The 18,897-nt window shown below is 44.2% G+C and overlaps 1 protein-coding gene across 3 annotated transcripts in view; it reads left to right on the top strand.

The window, feature by feature from the left end:
- CEP15 (centrosomal protein 15) overlaps positions 1-18,897 on the top strand; it is a 228,297-nt gene that overhangs the window by 126,685 nt on the left and 82,715 nt on the right. Inside the window, exon 3 of one of the 3 annotated variants that reach the window (XM_069643747.1) lies at positions 12,678-12,801. In XM_069643747.1, coding sequence (XP_069499848.1) covers positions 12,678-12,801 — 124 coding nt within the window. Of the gene's footprint in view, positions 1-12,605; positions 12,802-18,897 lie in introns of all 3 variants that reach the window. The other 2 variants (XM_069643749.1, XM_069643748.1) reach the window with 2 other exon arrangements.

Genomic DNA, 18,897 nt, shown 5'->3' with positions numbered 1-18,897 from the left:
GTGTTTTGGTGGGGTTCTTTGATGGCATACAGGAAGAGTATGCAATTGAAATCTATAGAAAACAGTAGAAGGAAGGTGAATTAATGTAATGTTTGTGTTAGGGCCCAGTCTAAAGCACTGGAGGTCCAGATTCCTATCGCTAGTCGAGCTTCAACAAAAACACTGAAGTGTCTACCCATGATGGTGTTATTTAAGTCAATCTAAGTCTCGGGCATTTTATTCTCCCCTAGCACAGTTCCAATAACATAGTTTTCATTATGGCTTATGATCTTTGTCCTGGTTGTGGATTGTTTTATATCCTAGTCCTGGATCTTTGGATAAGGCCATTACCATACAATAGATAACTGGTTAAGTTCTGTTTGGCACTTTTCTTGCCCTAGGGATTTCTCAGTTGATATCATTGCCAGGAACTTTTCCGTGCCCCCACCTGGCTTTGCAAGGTTAGCAATGCTTCTTTTTTTGTTCTGGTGACCTTTCAACTTTCACTAACATCCAAAGCTGGCTTTACTCTTGCTGCTTAATTGATCTAGTGTGTTGTGCCCCCTGCACGTCTCTGGGCCTTGGCCCTCAGCTGACCTCCCTAGCTAGCCTGTCATTTTAACCTGGCTTCTTCTAAGCTCAGAATCCACTCGCTTAGCCAACTCTCTTTTGCTAGTTGCCACTCTTGGCTTGGCCAACCTACGTCTTGCAGCGGATGCTCATCTTCTGTGGCCCTTTTCATTTTCTCAACACAAGTTTGCTCTCTTGCGTCTTTTATTACCTCGCCTTGAAATGACACCACTGACTTTCGGGAATGCTGTCCTATTCCCCACCAGATTTGGAGGTGTGTGCCTCCTTTTTTTATTAGTGCTGATAGAGTAATTGCTATAGGGATTCCTCTTACCTGCGGTCTTGATTCATTTATAAAGGAGCGACCAGAAGTCCTGGGTCTCCACTTTGTGACAAACTGTGTCTAATGACTCATGGACATCAGTCATACATACCTAAAGCAAGCCAAGCACACTGCTGGCTCTATGCATCTTGTAGCCTAGTTTGCTGTGCCTTTGGCATGATAAAACTCAGCCACAGTATTTTATTGAGTCTGAAAACACCTTTTAGAGATGACAGCTCTGAGTCATTGCACAAATAAAAATGACACTGGGCTTAGTTATAATGTATTTTAATGTAACCCATTAGTCCTAAAAGCATGTACTTTTATGAGGTGAGCAGCAAGAATAGCGAAGATATTGTAACAAACCATAACAAACTATCACTCCTAACAAAAAAAAGATCACATAAGTGATGCACATGTTGAGTAAAAATAATGGAAAATTAATCCTGGTTTAAATGCGGGAAACAACATGTTTCCCCGTAGTCCATGACCAGTCTAAAACATTGCTGCAGCAAGAGCCATTGTTCTCACATTGGAAAGAAATAACGACTTCAAGACGAATGGCTTCTTCTCCATGAGCCCCACTCCACTGCTCTGCTGTCTCCTCTCCCCATCCCTCCAAGTGGCTCCTGCCTGCCAAATGAAACTGCTGACATCGTGTCTGTGTGACTCTTGACCTGGCCTATATATAATTAATTTGGGACCAGAAATGGTTGCCGATGAGTTGGAACATCTTAATGTCCGTTATTGAAAGTCATTAGGTCACATGTTTCCCTCTGTATCAGTGTTAAGATCTTTGTTTCTTCAATTCTCAATTTAAGCGGTCTGGGAAGACCTGTTACACAGGGAAGTTTTAGAATTTGGCATCTACTGTTCAGTTGTTTAGGAGGCCTACTCTACGTTGGATTTCTGCAACTTCACATTTTGCATTCCGTAGCTAAAAGGGGGCAGTTAGAAATCTCTTATACTGTCGAAACCCAATGTCTGTGGTCTGAGAAAAATTCTATTAAAAAGAACAGGCCTACTATCGTCTTCCACCCTACTCAGGAAGCAGCTTGCATACCACTTCCTTCCTTTATGTAGCAAGCAAAGAAATAACTTTTAAACTTTGGAAACTGATGTCTTCACCTTTTCAACTCTGCTCCTGCAGCAGTTTCTCTGCCTTGATGGAAGCCAGCTTTCTTTGCTGACGTGTGTGCCGTTTGTTTTTCAGATCGCTCACTTTATGTACATAACTTTGCTAATTCAACATGAGCCATGTTCATTCTAATGCGTTGTTCTGATGGCAATTATTATACACCACCGTATAACATGCCCCTTATGCACATTGTGCAGTCTGTTACAGCTGTCTTAAACCCATTGCTTTAAATTGATGAGGTCATTACCACAAGGGCAGTTGTCATGTCAGCCCCCTCAAGACAGCTGAAATTGACCTGGAAGTGTTCATTCTGTCAAAAAAAAAAAATCACTAAGGGTAAAAACAAGATTGGTGCCGTTGCAACTCGAAACCCCTATTCACACTTTAAGAGCTATATTCTGCATGTAAGCTGCCTATATTGCTGGTAAAAATAAAGCATGAACATTTTGATCAATTTGTTTCATAGATAACTGCATAAACAATGATGTCAATGGTTTGCAGTGTGTGTACATAAGCGCCTAGAATAAAAAAATCTAGGTGCTAAAAAACACATAAATGAATAAATGCATTTTAATAAGCATTCAGGTTAAATCATACCACTGGTCATGGCCTCAATATATAAAGGCGTAGTTTTGGAAAACCCATTTCTAATACGAATCCAGCACAAAGTGTCTTTTAGTTTTCTGGTACAGTGAACCATGGACTCCGTGATCTTATGAGTGCATGGGTAGATCATCCAAAGTTTAAACTGGTGGTCATTAAGGTAAAAAAATATGAGTCCCTTTTTCGATAACTGGATGTGTAAAGACAAATCCTTCAGTGTGTAAGTGCGACATGTGCTTACACTTGGGCCTTGAGGTAAAATGTGGTTTAATTTAATTGGAAGCAGATTGTGGTTCAAATATAGGCAGATTCAGCAGTATCTCAGGTTCTCTGAACTCCGGATTAGCTGCCAATCTTCACTTGAGGTGTGCCAAAAAAACAGAGAATTTGAGTTCCATATTTCTGCAAGCCTGTGGGATAGCTTATCCTCCTCTTCTGCATTCGATAGGGAGCCTTAAGGGGTCACCCCATGCATTATTGAAACCGGGCAAAACCGTTTGCTTCATAGGTTGCACGGTTAGAGAGGTTAGATTCTGTGATCATCTGTTTTGCATTGTTTTGCAATGGTGCTTATGGAGCCATTGGCACATATTCTTTGTTTTCATCCTGTGGGATGTTTGTGGTCCCTAGACACGTTACCATGACGAGTCTCAGTAGTTGGTGGGATGCCTATAAAGTCACAAACACTCAAGGGGGTAAAATCTTTGTCCAAGCACAGAGTCGTGTGTGGAATAGAGGTTTAGAGAGAGCCAAGACGCAACTGTGTTGGGTGTGATTCTGACCCCCAAGTTTCTGGCGAGAAGTAGCTCATCGAACACACCACACATCTGGCAATGGCTCTAACCGTTGATTTGTCCCTAATTAACGAAAAAATTAAATGTTCAAATTGAGAACACTGCTCAAAGCCAAGATGTCTACACAGTTGAGCTTTGAAAAATTCAATTAGCTTCTAAGCGCTGGATACTGTGGTCACAAATGATTCCGTGTTTAGAACAGCACAGGACTAAAATTCCAAGTATCATAAGCAGCCAACTGGTTGGTGAAAATGTCAATGTTCTGATAAGTGCGTTGAATGCTTGAATGCTCCCTGGCCCCTTTTTAGCGCTTTAGTAGCAAGCACAGTGACTGTAGTGAAAGCTGAATTTATGCCTGTTAACCTGGAACTGTCAGCTTGAATCGCCCGTTGCATTGTATCCTGACTGGCCAGGAGAGATGCAATCTGCTTATCGGCTTTGGAGTATGCTTCAAGATAAGATTCCTCACTGCTGCACACTTTTATGGAAATGCTCTGCAAACGTACCAAATACAGGCTCCATTTTGGAAATGTGATGGCTTTAAATTGAGGTTTGGCTAGGAGAGGAATTTGAATTGTGATTGCATAGGTGGATTGAGAATAAACCCAAAACATTTTGGCACTTCAACGTGCACAAGATAAGGAAGCATTTCATAAACTGCGTACCTCACTCTGGAAAATTGCAATAGATGTAACATGGAGTGTGCATTCAGTGCTGTTCTCACAAGAATTCACTTGCACAGCTTGTGCATACTCTATTCACGTAGAACCCTTGCAGTCACATAACGAGTACAGGGTTGATTCAGGAGTTGAAGTACATGTGTGGGAGTATGGCACGACACCGTCTTCCCTAACCTAAGTGTTATCAATATAGTGCACATTTCCCCTGCAATGGCTGTATTTACAACACCATGCAAAATCCAATTGGACACTTCAGGTACCCCGTCAGATGATTTCACATGACTTCTTTTAAGCACGCTGAGCAAAAGGAATGTAGAACCAGACATTACCTGGCGTATTGCAACCATGGACAAGTTATCTGTTCTAGCCATGAAATCACATTCCAGTCTGGAAAGCCCCCATGTTCAGAGTGTCCAGAAAGTCTGTTGCAACAGAAAGACTTACTGCTGCTTCTTGGTCCCTTCTAATAATAGACAGGTCATTCTGAACCAATCCCACTAAATCTGTAATGACATCCCTTAGCGCATAGAAGCCCTGCTCTAGTGCTTAATCATTAGAATTGGATGCATAGAATCCCTGCTGCACTGACTCACTCCAAGTCTGAAGGGTTGGTGTTATTGCTTGTGACAAAGTGTACATTTACCCATTATATATGCCCCTCCTCACAAGGTATTCTAGGGTCAGAGGCGGTGCAGGTAGCGGCTCAAAATAGCAGCTTTCTGCATGATGTCTGTCTAATTCTTTTCCTTTATTAAAGTATCTAGGGATTTTATCGCCTCGTTCAGGTGAGATTGTGAAAGCTTTCTCTGGCACAGTTTACCTAAGGATATGGCTTGAGTAAGGGAGTGTTGTGGGAGTTGCAAACTCGATATGGGCCCAAGCTGGTCCCGACTTGACTTTTTATTGCATTTCTTTCTCTTGAACAGCCCACAACACAGGTCACCTTGACGCATAGGTCAATTTGCTTGTTACCATTTGCGTTCCTTTTACTCTCTATGATCCTTTGTAGAACTCGCCTTCTTCCCTCTTCCACTCAGGGTAGAAGCCCGGGTTAGCATTACTGCGTGTAGCCTGAAACTGTGTGTACTTTAACAAACACATAAAATTAGGGCATCTACATGCCTTGTCCAATGTGTAAACACCTTTCATTTGCCATTTTTGCTGACCCCCATGTAGACCAAAGAGGGACTGTTTCCTGCCATGTTCGTTCTGCCATGTTTGAAAAGTACTTAATTACTAGTTCAGCCACTAGACCAAGGAATAATACTGTGCTAGTTAGATGTGCAATGCTATGCTAATTCATTTGTCCATGTAAGATCCAAGCTGCGTGAGTCAGACAATGGAAGGCTGTGCCCTATCGTCGCTAAGTGGGTGAAATACCAAAAGTAGACCAAGGGCCTGAGTTCTTCACGTGCAGGTCTTGTTACATGAAGTGCCAAAGAACAACTATGATGGTTTTGGTTTTTAAAGACATTTGGCACACAGGACGGAGGCGCAGCCAATCGGGTTCTGTGGAATGTGGGCTGAAACCTGTAATCTCAGCCTGCATTCCACGGAACCCGCAGGCTGCCTACACCACTGTGCCACCATCTCCCCTCCCGCAGCTCCCCTACCTCCCACCCACCTCTTTCCCCCGTCTTTTTATTTATTTATTTATTTTTAAATATCCCATCCCCACTTACCTGATTCCTGCCGCCACCGCAGCAGCTTCACTTTTCTGGCCGCATTGGTCATAGAAGAGGAGCTCCGTACGGAGCCCTGCTTTTTATAACTATGGTGGCCATTTTGGATCAGTATTTTCATTCATTCATTGAACGGTACAAGCGTGGCGTCCTGTTCAATGAATAAATGCATGCATGCATGAATGAATGAATGAATGAATGAATGAGTGAATGAATTAAACTTCCCCCTTTTTTTTTCAGCAACCGGGTTGCTGCTTTGATAATTGGGGGTGATCATGGCCTTAACACACTCTCCAGCGGGCCAGATCGGGGGTCCTTGGCCCAAGTCCCGTGTTAAAGGCATAGGTCCACCAGTACTAATAGGCTCACATAGAGTTACAGCCAACCCATGTTTCGACCCTCCTCCGTCTTTGACAGGGCAAGCACAATGTTGAGTCTAATGACAAAAAAAGTGCAGGGAAAAGTCTTAACCTTGTGTCCGCAAGCCCAGGCCAGTCCATGGGGCTCATGGCATACTAAACATTCTATAGATTAAACAGATGGTTGTGAGTGTTCAAGCTGAAAGAATAAATGCAGAATATTCACGTGTATGATATATTTTATTTATATCGCGCTCATATACAGATGTTTCAGAGCGCCACCAGGAAAAGGGAGGGTGAACAGGGGAGAAAACAAAAACAAACAAGCCTACTAGGCCCAGTGACATTGAGAACGCGCAAGTGCATGGGGAAGGGAAAAAGGGGGATAGTGCATGGGTGGGGGGAGAAATTGGAAAGTGCAGAGCATAGGAGAGAAACAAGATGAATAATAAATTAATGAATAAATAAAGGTGATCAAGAACAGTGGTAGTGCAGCCAGTGAGTGGCAAAGTGCAAGGCAAGTCAGATAGGGTATATCTGATAAGTGCTGAAGAAGAATGAGCGGGAACTGTATGGGTACAGATACAGGCCCCAGTGCAAGGGATGGCCAGTGAGACAGTGCCGAGAGAGAAAACAGATCAACAGGGCAGAAGAGGGGCAAAGGTAGGGTGAAGAGGAAGGTCTTGAGAAGCTTCCGTAACCGTAGATGGTTCTTCTCAAGTTTCAATGTGGCAGGGAGGCAGTTCCAAAAGCAGGCACCAGCTGAAGACCGAGATCTGCCCCCAGCTTGTTTTTTTGAAAAACAACTGACCCTGAGGGAGTTAAAGGTAGAGGAGCGAAGGGCTTGAGTGGGGAGGTATTTACGTAGGGATAGTTGAAGGTATTTTGGACCCAGGCCCCAGAAAGCATTGTGGACAATGCAAAGGGTTTTAAATGTAATCCTTGCATCCACTGTGAGCCAATGGCAGGATTTCAGAGCTGGAGAGATGCGATCCCAGGGCTTGAGGCCAAGGACAAGTCTTGGAGTCCTGTTCTGGATTAGTTGTAAATAGCAGAGAGTGGAGGAAGGTAGATTTAGAAAGAGGCTGTTACAGTAGTCCAGCCTAGAGAGAATCAGAGCTTGGGAGACTGTGAGCTTCTGAGGGAAGGAGAGGAAGGGAAGAGTACCTCTGAGGAGGTGTAGTAAGAAGTTAGACTTTTTAGAGACGACAAAGATGTGTGCGGAGAAGGAAAGTGTTTCATCAAAGATGACCCTGAGGTTCTTAGCTTTGCAGGTAGGGGCAGGAAGAGGTACAAGGGAGGCCGGCCAGAGAGTGAGGGGAAAAGATGGAGAGAGGATGCCAATGAGGAGGATCTCCGTTTTGTTGGCATATAAACAAAGATCATTGGCTGCACACCAATTTTGAATGGCGATTAGACAGTCCGCGATGAGGGAAGGAGAGGAGGTGGCTGAGGGAAGCCTGAAAATGAGTTTGGTGTCGTCAGCATAGCACTGGAAGTTTGAGCAAAAAATGGAAATGCAGTAGGCGAGAGTTGCCAAGTATTGGTTGAACAGCCAGGGCGAGAGGTTAGACCCCTGGGGAACACCACAGGTAGAGAGGGAGATGGAGGATAGTAAGGACCCAAGTTGTACCAGGGAGGGGCGATCGGAGAGAAAAGAGGTCAGCCAGGCCAGAGCCTGATCAGTGATAACCAGGGTGTCACAGAGACGATTGAGCAGGGTGGTGTGGTTGACCGTATCGGAAGCAGAGGAGACATCAAGTAGGATAAGGATAGAGGGAATGTTAGAGTCAAGGTTGGAGAGCAGTTTCCATACTACTGGCAGCTCTGAAACCAGATTGGTGGTCATGGAGAGAGCCGACAGAGTCAGAGTGAAGGTTAAGATGAGAGATGGCACGCTTTTCCAGGAGCTTACCCAAAAAGGGGGTAATGGAAATTGGGCGATAGTTAGCCAGACGAGAAGGATCAGCTGTGGGTTTCTTGAGAGGATGCACAAGGGAGTGCTTCAGAGGGGAGGGGAAAGATCCAGGGGTGAAGGAGAGGTTGCAGAAATATGCAAGGGCATGTGCAAGGGTATCAATGTGATCCTTAATGGTTTTAGAGGAACAGGGATGGACCTGTTTTGATGAGGCTTTCATGGATTAGACTTGTCGAGCGACCTCATCAGGGGAGAAAAGAGGAAAGGCAGAGAAAGAGGGAGGAGGGGAAGCTAAGGGTGGATCAACAAGCAGAGAAGGGGAGGGGTGGGGAGAGGAGCAGGAGAAGAGGAAAGTGTGGACAAAATGTCCTTGGTTTTAGAGATAAAGTGTGAGGCAAGGTCATTGCAAAGAGCCTGAGAGGCGATAGGAGGGGTGGAGACTGCAGAAGTGTTGGCCAGCTCTTTGCGGATTTTAAAGTATTTGGCCGAGTTGTTCGATGCCACAGAGACACAGGCTTGGATATGGACTTGCTTCTTGGTGCGTACCGAGAGTTGGTATTGCCTTTGGAGAAAGCGGCAGGCCAGTTCGTCAGAGGATGAGCAAGAGGCCCTCCATTTCCTCTTGGCCGCCCTACACTTACATTTAAGTGTAGCTAGGTCAGAGTCATACCAAGAATTGCACTTGACTTTGGGCTTCAAACGGATCCTCATGACAGGGGCAAGAGCAACAAGAGTAGCAGTGATAGAGAGAAATGTAGAGCAGGGACAGGGCTGAGTCAGGGTGTGAGTCACTCTGAATTGGAGGAGGGGTTGAGAAGGTGGCAGCGAAAGCCTCAACTGACGCACGCTGCATGGGCCGGATGTCCGAGAAGGTGAGTGGCAGTCTTGGGGCAGGCTTGGCTTGAGGAGAGGAGATGGGAAGAACAGAGTAGAGTAGAGGAGAGGAGGGAGTGATTGCTCCCGGAGAGAGGAGTGATGAGGGGGATGGATAAGGGGAGGGCCAGAGGAGATCAAGACATCAAGTGTATGGCCAGCAGAGTTAGTCGGGCTGTAGGGGAGGATAGAGAGGAAGAGTGTATCACAGAGGTCGCGAAAGAGCGCAGATGAGGAACGGGGAGAATCAAGATGGTCAGACTATTATTAGTTGTATATTGGTAATCGTCAAATTGTTTCTTTTACCTGTGCCAATTTATTTCTCATTGTAATGTTTTATTGGTATTCTGATAATTATTTTAGCATATGTTCTCTGTGTTGACATGTTGTTACTTTTTGAAAATTAAAATAAAGTTAAAAAAAAAGAATCGCAATGGATGTTGAGATCACCAAGGAGGAGGTGTTGAGAGGTAGAGGCCAGGAGGGCGGAGTTGAGGTCTGCCCACTCAGAGAGAAAATAGGTGACTTGGGCATGGGGCCGGTAGAGAGTATCAGTAGTAAGGGAGTGGCTAGGAGGGAGACAGAGCCTACAAACGAGACATTCGAAAGAGGAGTAGGTCTGAGTAGGGATGAAAGAGGTAGGAATCCACTCGGGGAAGATCAGGGCTACACCCCCTCTTGGCGGGGTGGATCTGGGGGCGGAGAGGATCTTGTGGCCGTCTGGAAGGACCGTGTCAAAGCTCGTGACAGATATGGCAGTGAACCAAGTCTGAGCAAGACCAAGGACATCGAGGTTAAGTTGTTCTAGGAGGTGGCAGATGTCAGAGGAGTGTTTGACAGCGGAGCAAGGCTTGAGAGTGGCAATATGAAGAAGATTGCAGGCCTTAAAGACCTTCCGGGAGGGGTAAAAATCAGAGGTATGCCCTGCAGAGGTGTGGGGGGCGGGGGGAGAGTATGAGATGGGGGAGGGTAGGAAGAGGAAAAGGGCAAGGTAGCCAAGGGAGTTGGGTAGGGGACAGCAGGAGAAGAGAGGAAGTTGATGAGGCAAAGGAACCGCCTATCAAAGAGACGGAGATTGGCCTGAAGGCCTTGCACCATGACAGTGCCTTTTAGGTAGACATTAATGATGACTCTGGAGTCAAAGGAATCCATACGGACTTCCCAGCGGGTGCCACCATTTATGGGAGAGGAGGGTACAGGACAGAGCACAGAGACCATATGAGGGGTCGAAAGATCAGGCGAAGGAACGACAAAGAGGATGTCGTGAGGGTTTGTCTGGCAGAAGCGCTGGAATAGGTATCAGCAATGGGAAGACCTGGGTTAGAGGCCAAGATATCCTTTTTAAATGTCTTCTTGCCAGACTTGGTGAGAAAGGAGGGATAGTTGATAGTAAAGCAGTTTGAGTAGATAGGAGAAACAGATAGCACAATGGGCAACTAGAGAGAGGGGGTATTAAGAGAAAGAAGCAAGTGAGCGGTACGGAACAGTCACTGGGCTAGCAGGTTAAGGTTGAGGGCCAAAGTGAAATGAGAAAAACAGCAAGTTTGACTTTACACCCAGATTTGACTTTCAAAAACATGGCCAGATTTGACTTTCAAAAACACGGCCAGATTTGACTTTCAAAAACACAGCCAGATTTGATTTTTCAGCGACAAATGCTAAGGCACCATGTGTAAGCGGCATGAAGCAAGAGTAGAGGTGAGTATAGGAGCGGGAGAGTTAAATAGTATATCATGGAGAACGGTTAGAGCAGCCAGAGGGGAAAGTGAGACTACAGGAAGGGAAGAGAAAAGAGAAAAGGCGGAGAGAGATGAACCCAAGGAGAGGAACATAAGAGAGGCATTGATAGTCCAGTTACATGGCTGGGTGAGCTGGAGGTCCCTGGAAAGAGTCCAAATGTCCGGGCTGGTGTATCCATGGGATCTAATAAAATGCAGTGTGCGATGTAGTTATATCCAGCTGAATTCAGCCTGCTTGAGGAGGACAGAAAGCATCGTTCGCTCGTGAAGCTCACAACCATCTGTTAAATCTACAGAATGTTTCTGCCAGTGTTTCATCAGTGAGTTGCTTTTACTGGTGTTTTGAGATTGTTTGAATGTCGTGAGCTATTTCCAATTACTTGCATGTTTGCTTCCCTGATAAGGATATGGCTTGGATGAATAATAATGATCTCACAGAGGATAAAGGATAGGAGGGGGGGGGACACTACAGTTGTCTGAAACAGACATTGAGGAGAACTTGAGACCTGGGTGTTGGGCAAGATGTTAATGTTCCACTGACCTTGTTAGACTGGAATATGCGAGCTAGCCAAATCAAACATCAGCTGTATTGGACCCCTGAAGGAATGCATGATCGGAGACTGGGAGATAATGATAGATGCTGGAAATGCAAGCAAGCCCACAGAACTTTAAGCCATCTAATATGGCCATGCCAGAAATCAAATGCCTTCTGGAAGGATGGGTTAGAAAGAATGAACCTCGTTCTAGAAACTGAGATACCGATGAAAGCCTCCCTACTTATCCTTGGAGATGATAAATTGATCTTTGATTTTACCCAAGCAATCTCTTAAGAGGATGCATGCTGGCTAAGAAAAGAATTCTACGAGGGTGGAAATCGACCCAGGGATTTAGCACCGAAGAATGGATTCAAGAACTACTTACTGTATCTACATTTGAAAGGCTGATCTATAATGTTTGAGGAAATTGGGTGGGTGGTTTTAGATATGCATGGCCAAGGTTGTTTCTATGGGCGCCAAAATAGCTTCTGCAATTGCATACAGATCTAGATTGCTACACGTATGTCCATTGTATTACCGACTGATCTTACTGTCCGGATACCCTAATCGATACCCTCAGGCCTACCTTTGCTTGCTCTTTTTAATCATGACTTGAATGCTTATTTCCCACTTTGCCATTCCAGTGACTTCAAATGTTTGTTTCTCAAAGGGATTTTATGACATATTGCATCTCATTCATTGTCCTTACGATTATGTCTTTATAATTTTTACATATTTTGGCTGTTGTTCATGCCGATGTATACCTCTATTATAATTAAAAAAATGAACCACAAAAGAAATGTACTTAGTTCTCTGTCCTAGGACTCTTCATTTGAATCCTATAGATACCTACCACCACCCGTTCTTGTTCTTTAGAAAGAATAAAAAGAATAATTGGAATGGGTATCCTTCCGCAGATCAGTACAAAAAAAGGGGACTCTAGGTCAACTGATAATGCAGTGTTTAATGGGGTTCCCCTTGAGTCTATGAACATAAAGGGATATTGTTCACCTGTGTGTTAAATGTAGCCACTGTTTATTTTTTGTATCACCTTTCATTGTTTTCTTGTTAATCCAAGACAAAATGTGCTGAAAGATTGCTTTTTATTGCCGTAATTGTTCTGTAAAACTTTGATTTCAATACCCCTAAACCTTTTGAGGTTGTCTTTGTTGTAAGAGATGTCTTCAGCAAAGTGTTCTGAGTTCTTGCTAATCCGTAGTTCCTCATCTGTTTGATGGTAATGTAGATACCTGTGTTGGAAAACTGTTTGCAAGTAACGTGTATTCAATATGATTTTAGGATCTCCTAAATAATCATTACATTTTTCTGTGGTGTTAAAATTGTGGTCTGGTTTCTGGATTGTCAGTTGATTTTTAGCAATTGCCTGTTTTAGAAAGATTCTTTTTTTTCAGAAGTATATGCAAACCTCAGATTAGAGGACACGGATACAATTTAATTAGTAACTTTCTACTTTCAATGTGAAGACTATCTCAAAGAACTGCATTGATTCAGCAAATGGGAAGCCACCTTGAAAACTTGAAGGCTGAATTGAAAGTCAATAAGGAATCATCATGTGCATCTCGTATCAGAAATCAAACTCTTTTGAAGGTATGTTCCCTTTTCTATAAAAACATTATCTGTATGATATGGCATTTATAATGCGCCTGTACACAAGTGTTTCTAGGTACGACAAGCCAAGGAGGGGGAAACAAAGGGAGGAAAAAATGTCGATCTTACTAGGCCTTGTGTCATTCAGATCGGTCAAGTGCAGTTAAATAACAAGTGCAGCCAGTGGGTGGCTCATAAGTGCACAGAGAATGGACAGTAGGATTGCAGATTCAGACCCTTAAGTGTTGGGGAACCTGGAGGCAGTGCAAGGGCAACTGTACATGCAGGAGCCTGGGCCCGGGTTCAGCGGGTGACCTGCACGGAGCAGTCCGGTGCATCAGTAGGGGAGAGGAAGAGAGAAAGCGGAAGCAAAAAGGAAGGTCTTGAGTTGCTTCTGGAGCCACAGGTGATTCTGCTCAAGTTTTGAGAGAAGCAAGAAGGCTTTTCCAGAGGGAGGCCCCAGCGAGGAGATAGATCTGCCCCCAACTCTCTGCTTGGAGAGGTGTCTGACCTTCAAAGAGTTGGAGGTGGATGAGGGGAGAGCTTGAGAAGGAACAGGTTTTGGAAGAGAAAGTTGGAGGTAGAAGAGTCCCAGGCCCCAGAAAGCCTTGTGGATGATGCAGAGGGTCTTGAAGTTGATCCTTGCAGCCCCAGGGAGCCAGTGAAGAGAATTCAGAGCTGTTGAGATAAGCTCTCTGGGGTTGAGACCAAAGACAAGTCTTGCAGCCCTGGTCTGGATAAGTTGTAAATGTCAAAGAGTAGCGGCAGGAAGATTTAGAAAGTAGCTGTTGTAATAGTCCACCTTAGAGAGGACCAGAGATCTGGAGAAGGTGAGCTTCTGTTGGAAAGTGAGAAAAGGAAGAATACCTCTGAGGATGTGCAGCTAATAGTTTGACTTCTTAGAGACGTCAGAGATGTGAGGAGAGAAGGAGAGGGTTGAGTTGAAGATGACACCAAGGTTCTTAGCCTCACAGAAAGGAGCACAAAGAGGGCCCAGAGTGGGCGGTCAGAGAGAGAGAGAGGAAAGGAGAGAGCGGGTGTCCCAATGAGGAGGATGTCCATCTTAATGGCATTAAGGCAGAGATCATTGGTGGCACACTATTCCTGAATTGCGGCTAGACTGTCTGGAATGAGAGAAGAAGCAGAGGTGGCTGAGGGGAGCCTGAAAGAGAGCTGTGTGTCATCCGCATAACATTTGAAAATTGGAGTAGAACGTAGCGATGCAGTGGGCAAGAGGTGCCAAGTAGTGGTTGAAGAGCGAGGGAGAAAGGTTAGGCCCTTGGGGAACACCACAAGTAGAGAAAGAGAGAGAGAATAGAGGAAAGATCCTAGTTGGACCTGAGCGGGGCGGTCGGTGAGAAAGGAGGTCAATGAGGCCAGGGCTTGATCAGTAATACCAAGGTTGTTGCAGAGACGATTGGGCAGGTTGGCATAGTTGACCGTGTCAAAAGCAAAGGATAGATCGAGGAGAATGAGGACAGAAGGGATATTAAAGTCAAGATTGGAGAGAAAGTCTTCAGGGGTGTTCAGGAGAGCAGTTTCTCTGCTTCTGGCAGCTCTGAAGCCAGACTGGTGGGCATGGAGGCAACCAACCAATTCAGTATGTAGATTAAGCTGGTAGATGTCAAGCTTTTCCAAGAGTTTACCCAGGAAAGGAGTGATGGAGATCAGGCGATAGTTAGCCGGAGAGGAATAATCAGCTGAGGGCTTCTTTAGAATGGGGTGCACAAGAGAGTGCTCAAGGGGGATGGGAAAGTTCCAGTGGCAAAGGAGTGATTGCAGAAATCGGGCAAGGCTGGAGCAAGGCTGTTGATGTGGTCCTTGATTGTTCTGGATGGGCAGGGGAAAACCTGCTTTGACAAGACATTCATAGATCAGACTTGTCTAGAAACATCATCACGGGTGAACAGGGGAAAGGAGGAGGAGAGACGGCCTCAGACAAGCCAGGTGTGGTAGAGGAAGAGAGGATGGACAGGATGGGCTGACTTTTAGTAGCGAAATGAGACGCCAAGGCAGTCCAGAGGGCCTGGGATGGAAAAGGAGATATAGAGACTGCAGCAGGATTGGCCAGCTCCTTCAAGTTCGACCAAGTTGCTAGATGCTGCAGCGATGCAGGCTTGGATGTGCGTTTTCTTCTTAGAGATGACTGAGAGTTTGTACTGCCCTTGGAGCAAGCGGCAATCCATTTTGTCAGGGGGTGCGCCTAATGACCTCCACTTCCTCTCCGCTGGCCTACACCTACGTTTAATGGCGGCGAGGGCAAAATCGTAATAAGAGTTGCACTTGGATTTGGGCTTCAAGCGGATCCTCATGAATGGGGCAAGGACATCCAGAGTGTTAGAGGTGGAGAGATGAAGCTTAGAGAGGGCTGTGTCTGTGTGTGATTCATCCAAATGTGCAGGAGGAGGAGAGAAAGTAGCAGTGAAAGCCTCAACTGACAAATGCTTCATAGGTCGGATGACCAAGAAGGTAGGTGGCAGTTCTGGAGTCAGCTTGACCTGTGAGGAAGACGGAGAGGTGGGATGAAAGGAGAAAGTGATCACTCAGAGAGGAGTGGTGAGAGGGTTAGAGAAGGGGAGGTCTGAGGAGATCAGAATATCCAGGGTGTGCCCTGCAGAGTGAGTGGGTGTGCCCTGCAGAGTGAGTCGGGGAGAGGGGGGAGATATATGTATGTATATATGTATGTATATGCGAATCTAACAATGGGCTGGTGGGAGAAGTTTGTTGTCTGGCATTCGAGCAACACCCTACATACAGACAAAATAATACTGTGGCTACGTTAGATCGATGATCTGTTTGTGATCTGGGATGGCGGCGATCGAGAATGGCTAGACTTTGTGAGGATATAAAATATCAATGAGCTCAACCTTCAATTCACAGAGAGTCATAGCAAGACTGATATAGTGTTCTTGGATATCGCAGTTTTAGTGGCCAATGGCGAACTTACCAGCAGCCTATATAGAAAGCCAACCAGCTCAAACATTCCATTACATGCAAAGAGCAGCCATCCCACAGCCTTAAAATGGAGCATCCCGTATGGGGAATTTATACGCACACGTAGAAACTGTTCCAACATTAACACCTTTGACAGCGAATGTGCCTGGATGGCCCAGAGATTCAAAAATCGAGGCTATCCAATTAAAATACTGGAAAGAGCATTTTTAAAAGCTAGGCACATGGACCGTTCCCTACTACTGGTTTCCAATGCTGTACAAATGAAGATCACGGATAATACAGACACACGTTTGATTCTGACTTTTGGTAACGGGGCCCAAAACATTTGCCAAGTATTACAAAAACATTGGCATGTTTTAAAACTAGATGAACATCGGGGCGAGCTACTGGCACCTAAAGTCAACATCACATTCCGTAGATCGCCTTCATTTAAAGATATACTGGTGCCCAGTTTCATGAGTCCTCTAGTTAATCAGGAGCCAGTTGGATGAACATCAAGAGACCGGGCTTTCAAAAATGTTCTAAATGTAAAGCATGTACCTATGCTATTAACATCAGTTGTTATTTACATCCCATTTTAGGAAAGAACATTAAGATTGTGTCTAGAATTACTTGTGAAACCGAATATGTGGTATATGTGTTAAATTGCCCATGCAACAAGTGGTATGTCGGTAGCACCAAAGGACAACTCAAATTAAGGGTGCTACAACACATTAGGGCAATTAAGAATGCTGATCCGACTTACCCTATGGCCCTTCATTTCAAGAATCAACATGGAGGCAAACTAGAGGGCTTTACCTTTTTTGGCATACATACCATTACCAAACCACTCAGAGGAGGCAATCGTGAACTAACACTACGACAGTTAGAAACCAGATGTATTTTAGACCTAGAGACAAAAAAACCCAGGGGTCACAACCTTGATGAGGAACTATATACCTTCCTGGGTACATGAAGCTCAAGCAGATAATGTCTCATACTTGCTCTGACCAGGCAGCACATGTCCCAATGGCTTGTTCTTTTCTTTCTAAGTTAAAGACTAGGACACACGAATAATACGTGCCATGCCCTGAGTAATGAAACGCACAATGTTTCTCCGACTACTACATGTTTTACATTTTCATATTTCTTAAATCTTCGATGAATATGGTGTTATCACATGTTTATTTATATAATACTGGTCTGGGGTCCTGCTTTCACAGTTTTGGTGTAGTTTTTAAACATTTGTTTTTAAACTGTAACTGTATAGGTTTTGATACTTATTTTAAGTGGCTCTTACAACACAGACTTTTGGACTTGATCTTACCTGCTTTGTGGCGTCAAATCGGTGATAATGCTATATGGACTGAACACCAAAAAGTTTTTTTACATTGCATTTGAAATACTTCTCTCCTTTTAAACATTACGATGCATGTATATGGGTCTATATGAAAGAGATATTTTTTATCTTTTATATGACTTATAGGTCTTTTTATGAATTTGGATGTTTTATGCACTTGGCACTTTATAATGAAGCAACATTTGCACGCACTTTTCACTTTATAAAAAGCAAACTTTTTCTGTAAATAACAGATTAGAAGCCCATGTATTTACCTCTGAGTCTGGGAGAAATATAAACTAACAGAGATTTTCTTTACTCTATATAAATAGGATATTAAAATCCACACATTGAAGTGCTAACTAAAGAGCCCTATATGGATAGGTGAGGTATATACATGGACGGAGAGCACTATGCACTTTATTCAATCTCTGCTATGTACATATTTTTGCTGCTGAAACGCTATTTGCACATACATCCAAATTCTTTATCGTTTGCATTTTTGCACAAATTCCAATCATTGCCTACATGCATCTTGTCCGAGTATCATTCGAGCTTGCTGTACATCACATGCACTCTATAAAAGCTACCATTGCCACTTTGCTATTAGGCAGCCAGGAGCTATATTTGACTACTTCCTCCTTTTATGCAATGTTAACGTACTATGGACACACAAAGGAATGTTTTAAATCATGGTATACTGTTGAACTTTAAAGACACATGGTTGCTTTGTGTAATTGATGTATTCTAAGTGGCATCATATATTGTTTTTGCCCTTTCGACATGTATCTGCAAATTATGAATGTAATCCATGTCGCAAATGCTAGAGGTAGAGGTCTGTATTCTCTTATGAGTAATTATATACCATAGAATCGTTGCAATATGGCTGCCTTGTAAAACGCGTTGAATGAGTGGCTTTTAGCAGGTAGACACTCTCTATGTGAAATCAGAGAGTTGTTTGGGGATAAATTGCAGTCCATCATCTGTGTTGCTTGTAAACCTACGTGATCAAGCGGCCTGTGTACCGCGAAACGCGTCATTTTTTTCTTGTTTCCCTTTCCTGATGCACTTACATTAATAAAGAAAACGTGCTGCCAGGAATGCTGAGGAGTTTTTTCCACTTATTTGCTGCAAGGACACTGTTCTCCTGTTGTAGCTGCTCTCTGGAGTGCATTCCACTCGCTGCCTTTCCTTTGAAAAGCATTTATTTCATATATATATATATATATATATATATATATATATATATATATATATATATATATATATATATATATATATTGCAAGTGAGTCCTGAAGAAGGGCTGGTAGCATCCAGGTGGATGTTCAAGTCTCTGAGGAGGTGAGTTAAAAGTTAAAGGTGAGGAGGAGAGGTCTGCCCACTCAGAGAGGAAGCGGGCTACCTGGCCAGGCCACCAGTAGATAATGGCTACAGTGAGAGAGAGAGAGAGGCCAGTAGAGATGGAGAGACTGAAACCCAGGCATTCAAAGGAGGAGTAGTGCTGCATTGTAATGATAGAAGCAGGGATCCACTCTGGGAAAATCAAGGCTACACCCCCACTGGGAAGGTTGGTTCTGGGTTCAGAGAGGATCTTGTAGCCATCGGGAAGGAGAGTGTCGAAACTCGTAACAGAGCTGGCCGTGAACCAAGTCTCTGGGTAGACTGAGTACATCCAAAACAAGCTCTTCCAGGAGATGTCAGAGGAGTGTTTGACAGCTGAACGAGAGTTGAGAGTAGCAATGTGGATCAGGTTGCCACATTTAAAGGACTTCCAGGGAGAGGAACATGTATGTTTGAGCATAAAAACACGCAAAGAACCATT

Source organism: Ambystoma mexicanum, chromosome 2p, assembly GCF_040938575.1.
Source record: "Ambystoma mexicanum isolate Mex_15411 chromosome 2p, UKY_AmexF1_1, whole genome shotgun sequence".
Taxonomy (NCBI): Eukaryota; Metazoa; Chordata; class Amphibia; order Caudata; family Ambystomatidae; genus Ambystoma; species Ambystoma mexicanum.
Note: the sequence above shows the minus strand (reverse complement) of the source record. Positions and strands in the feature narration are given on the sequence as shown.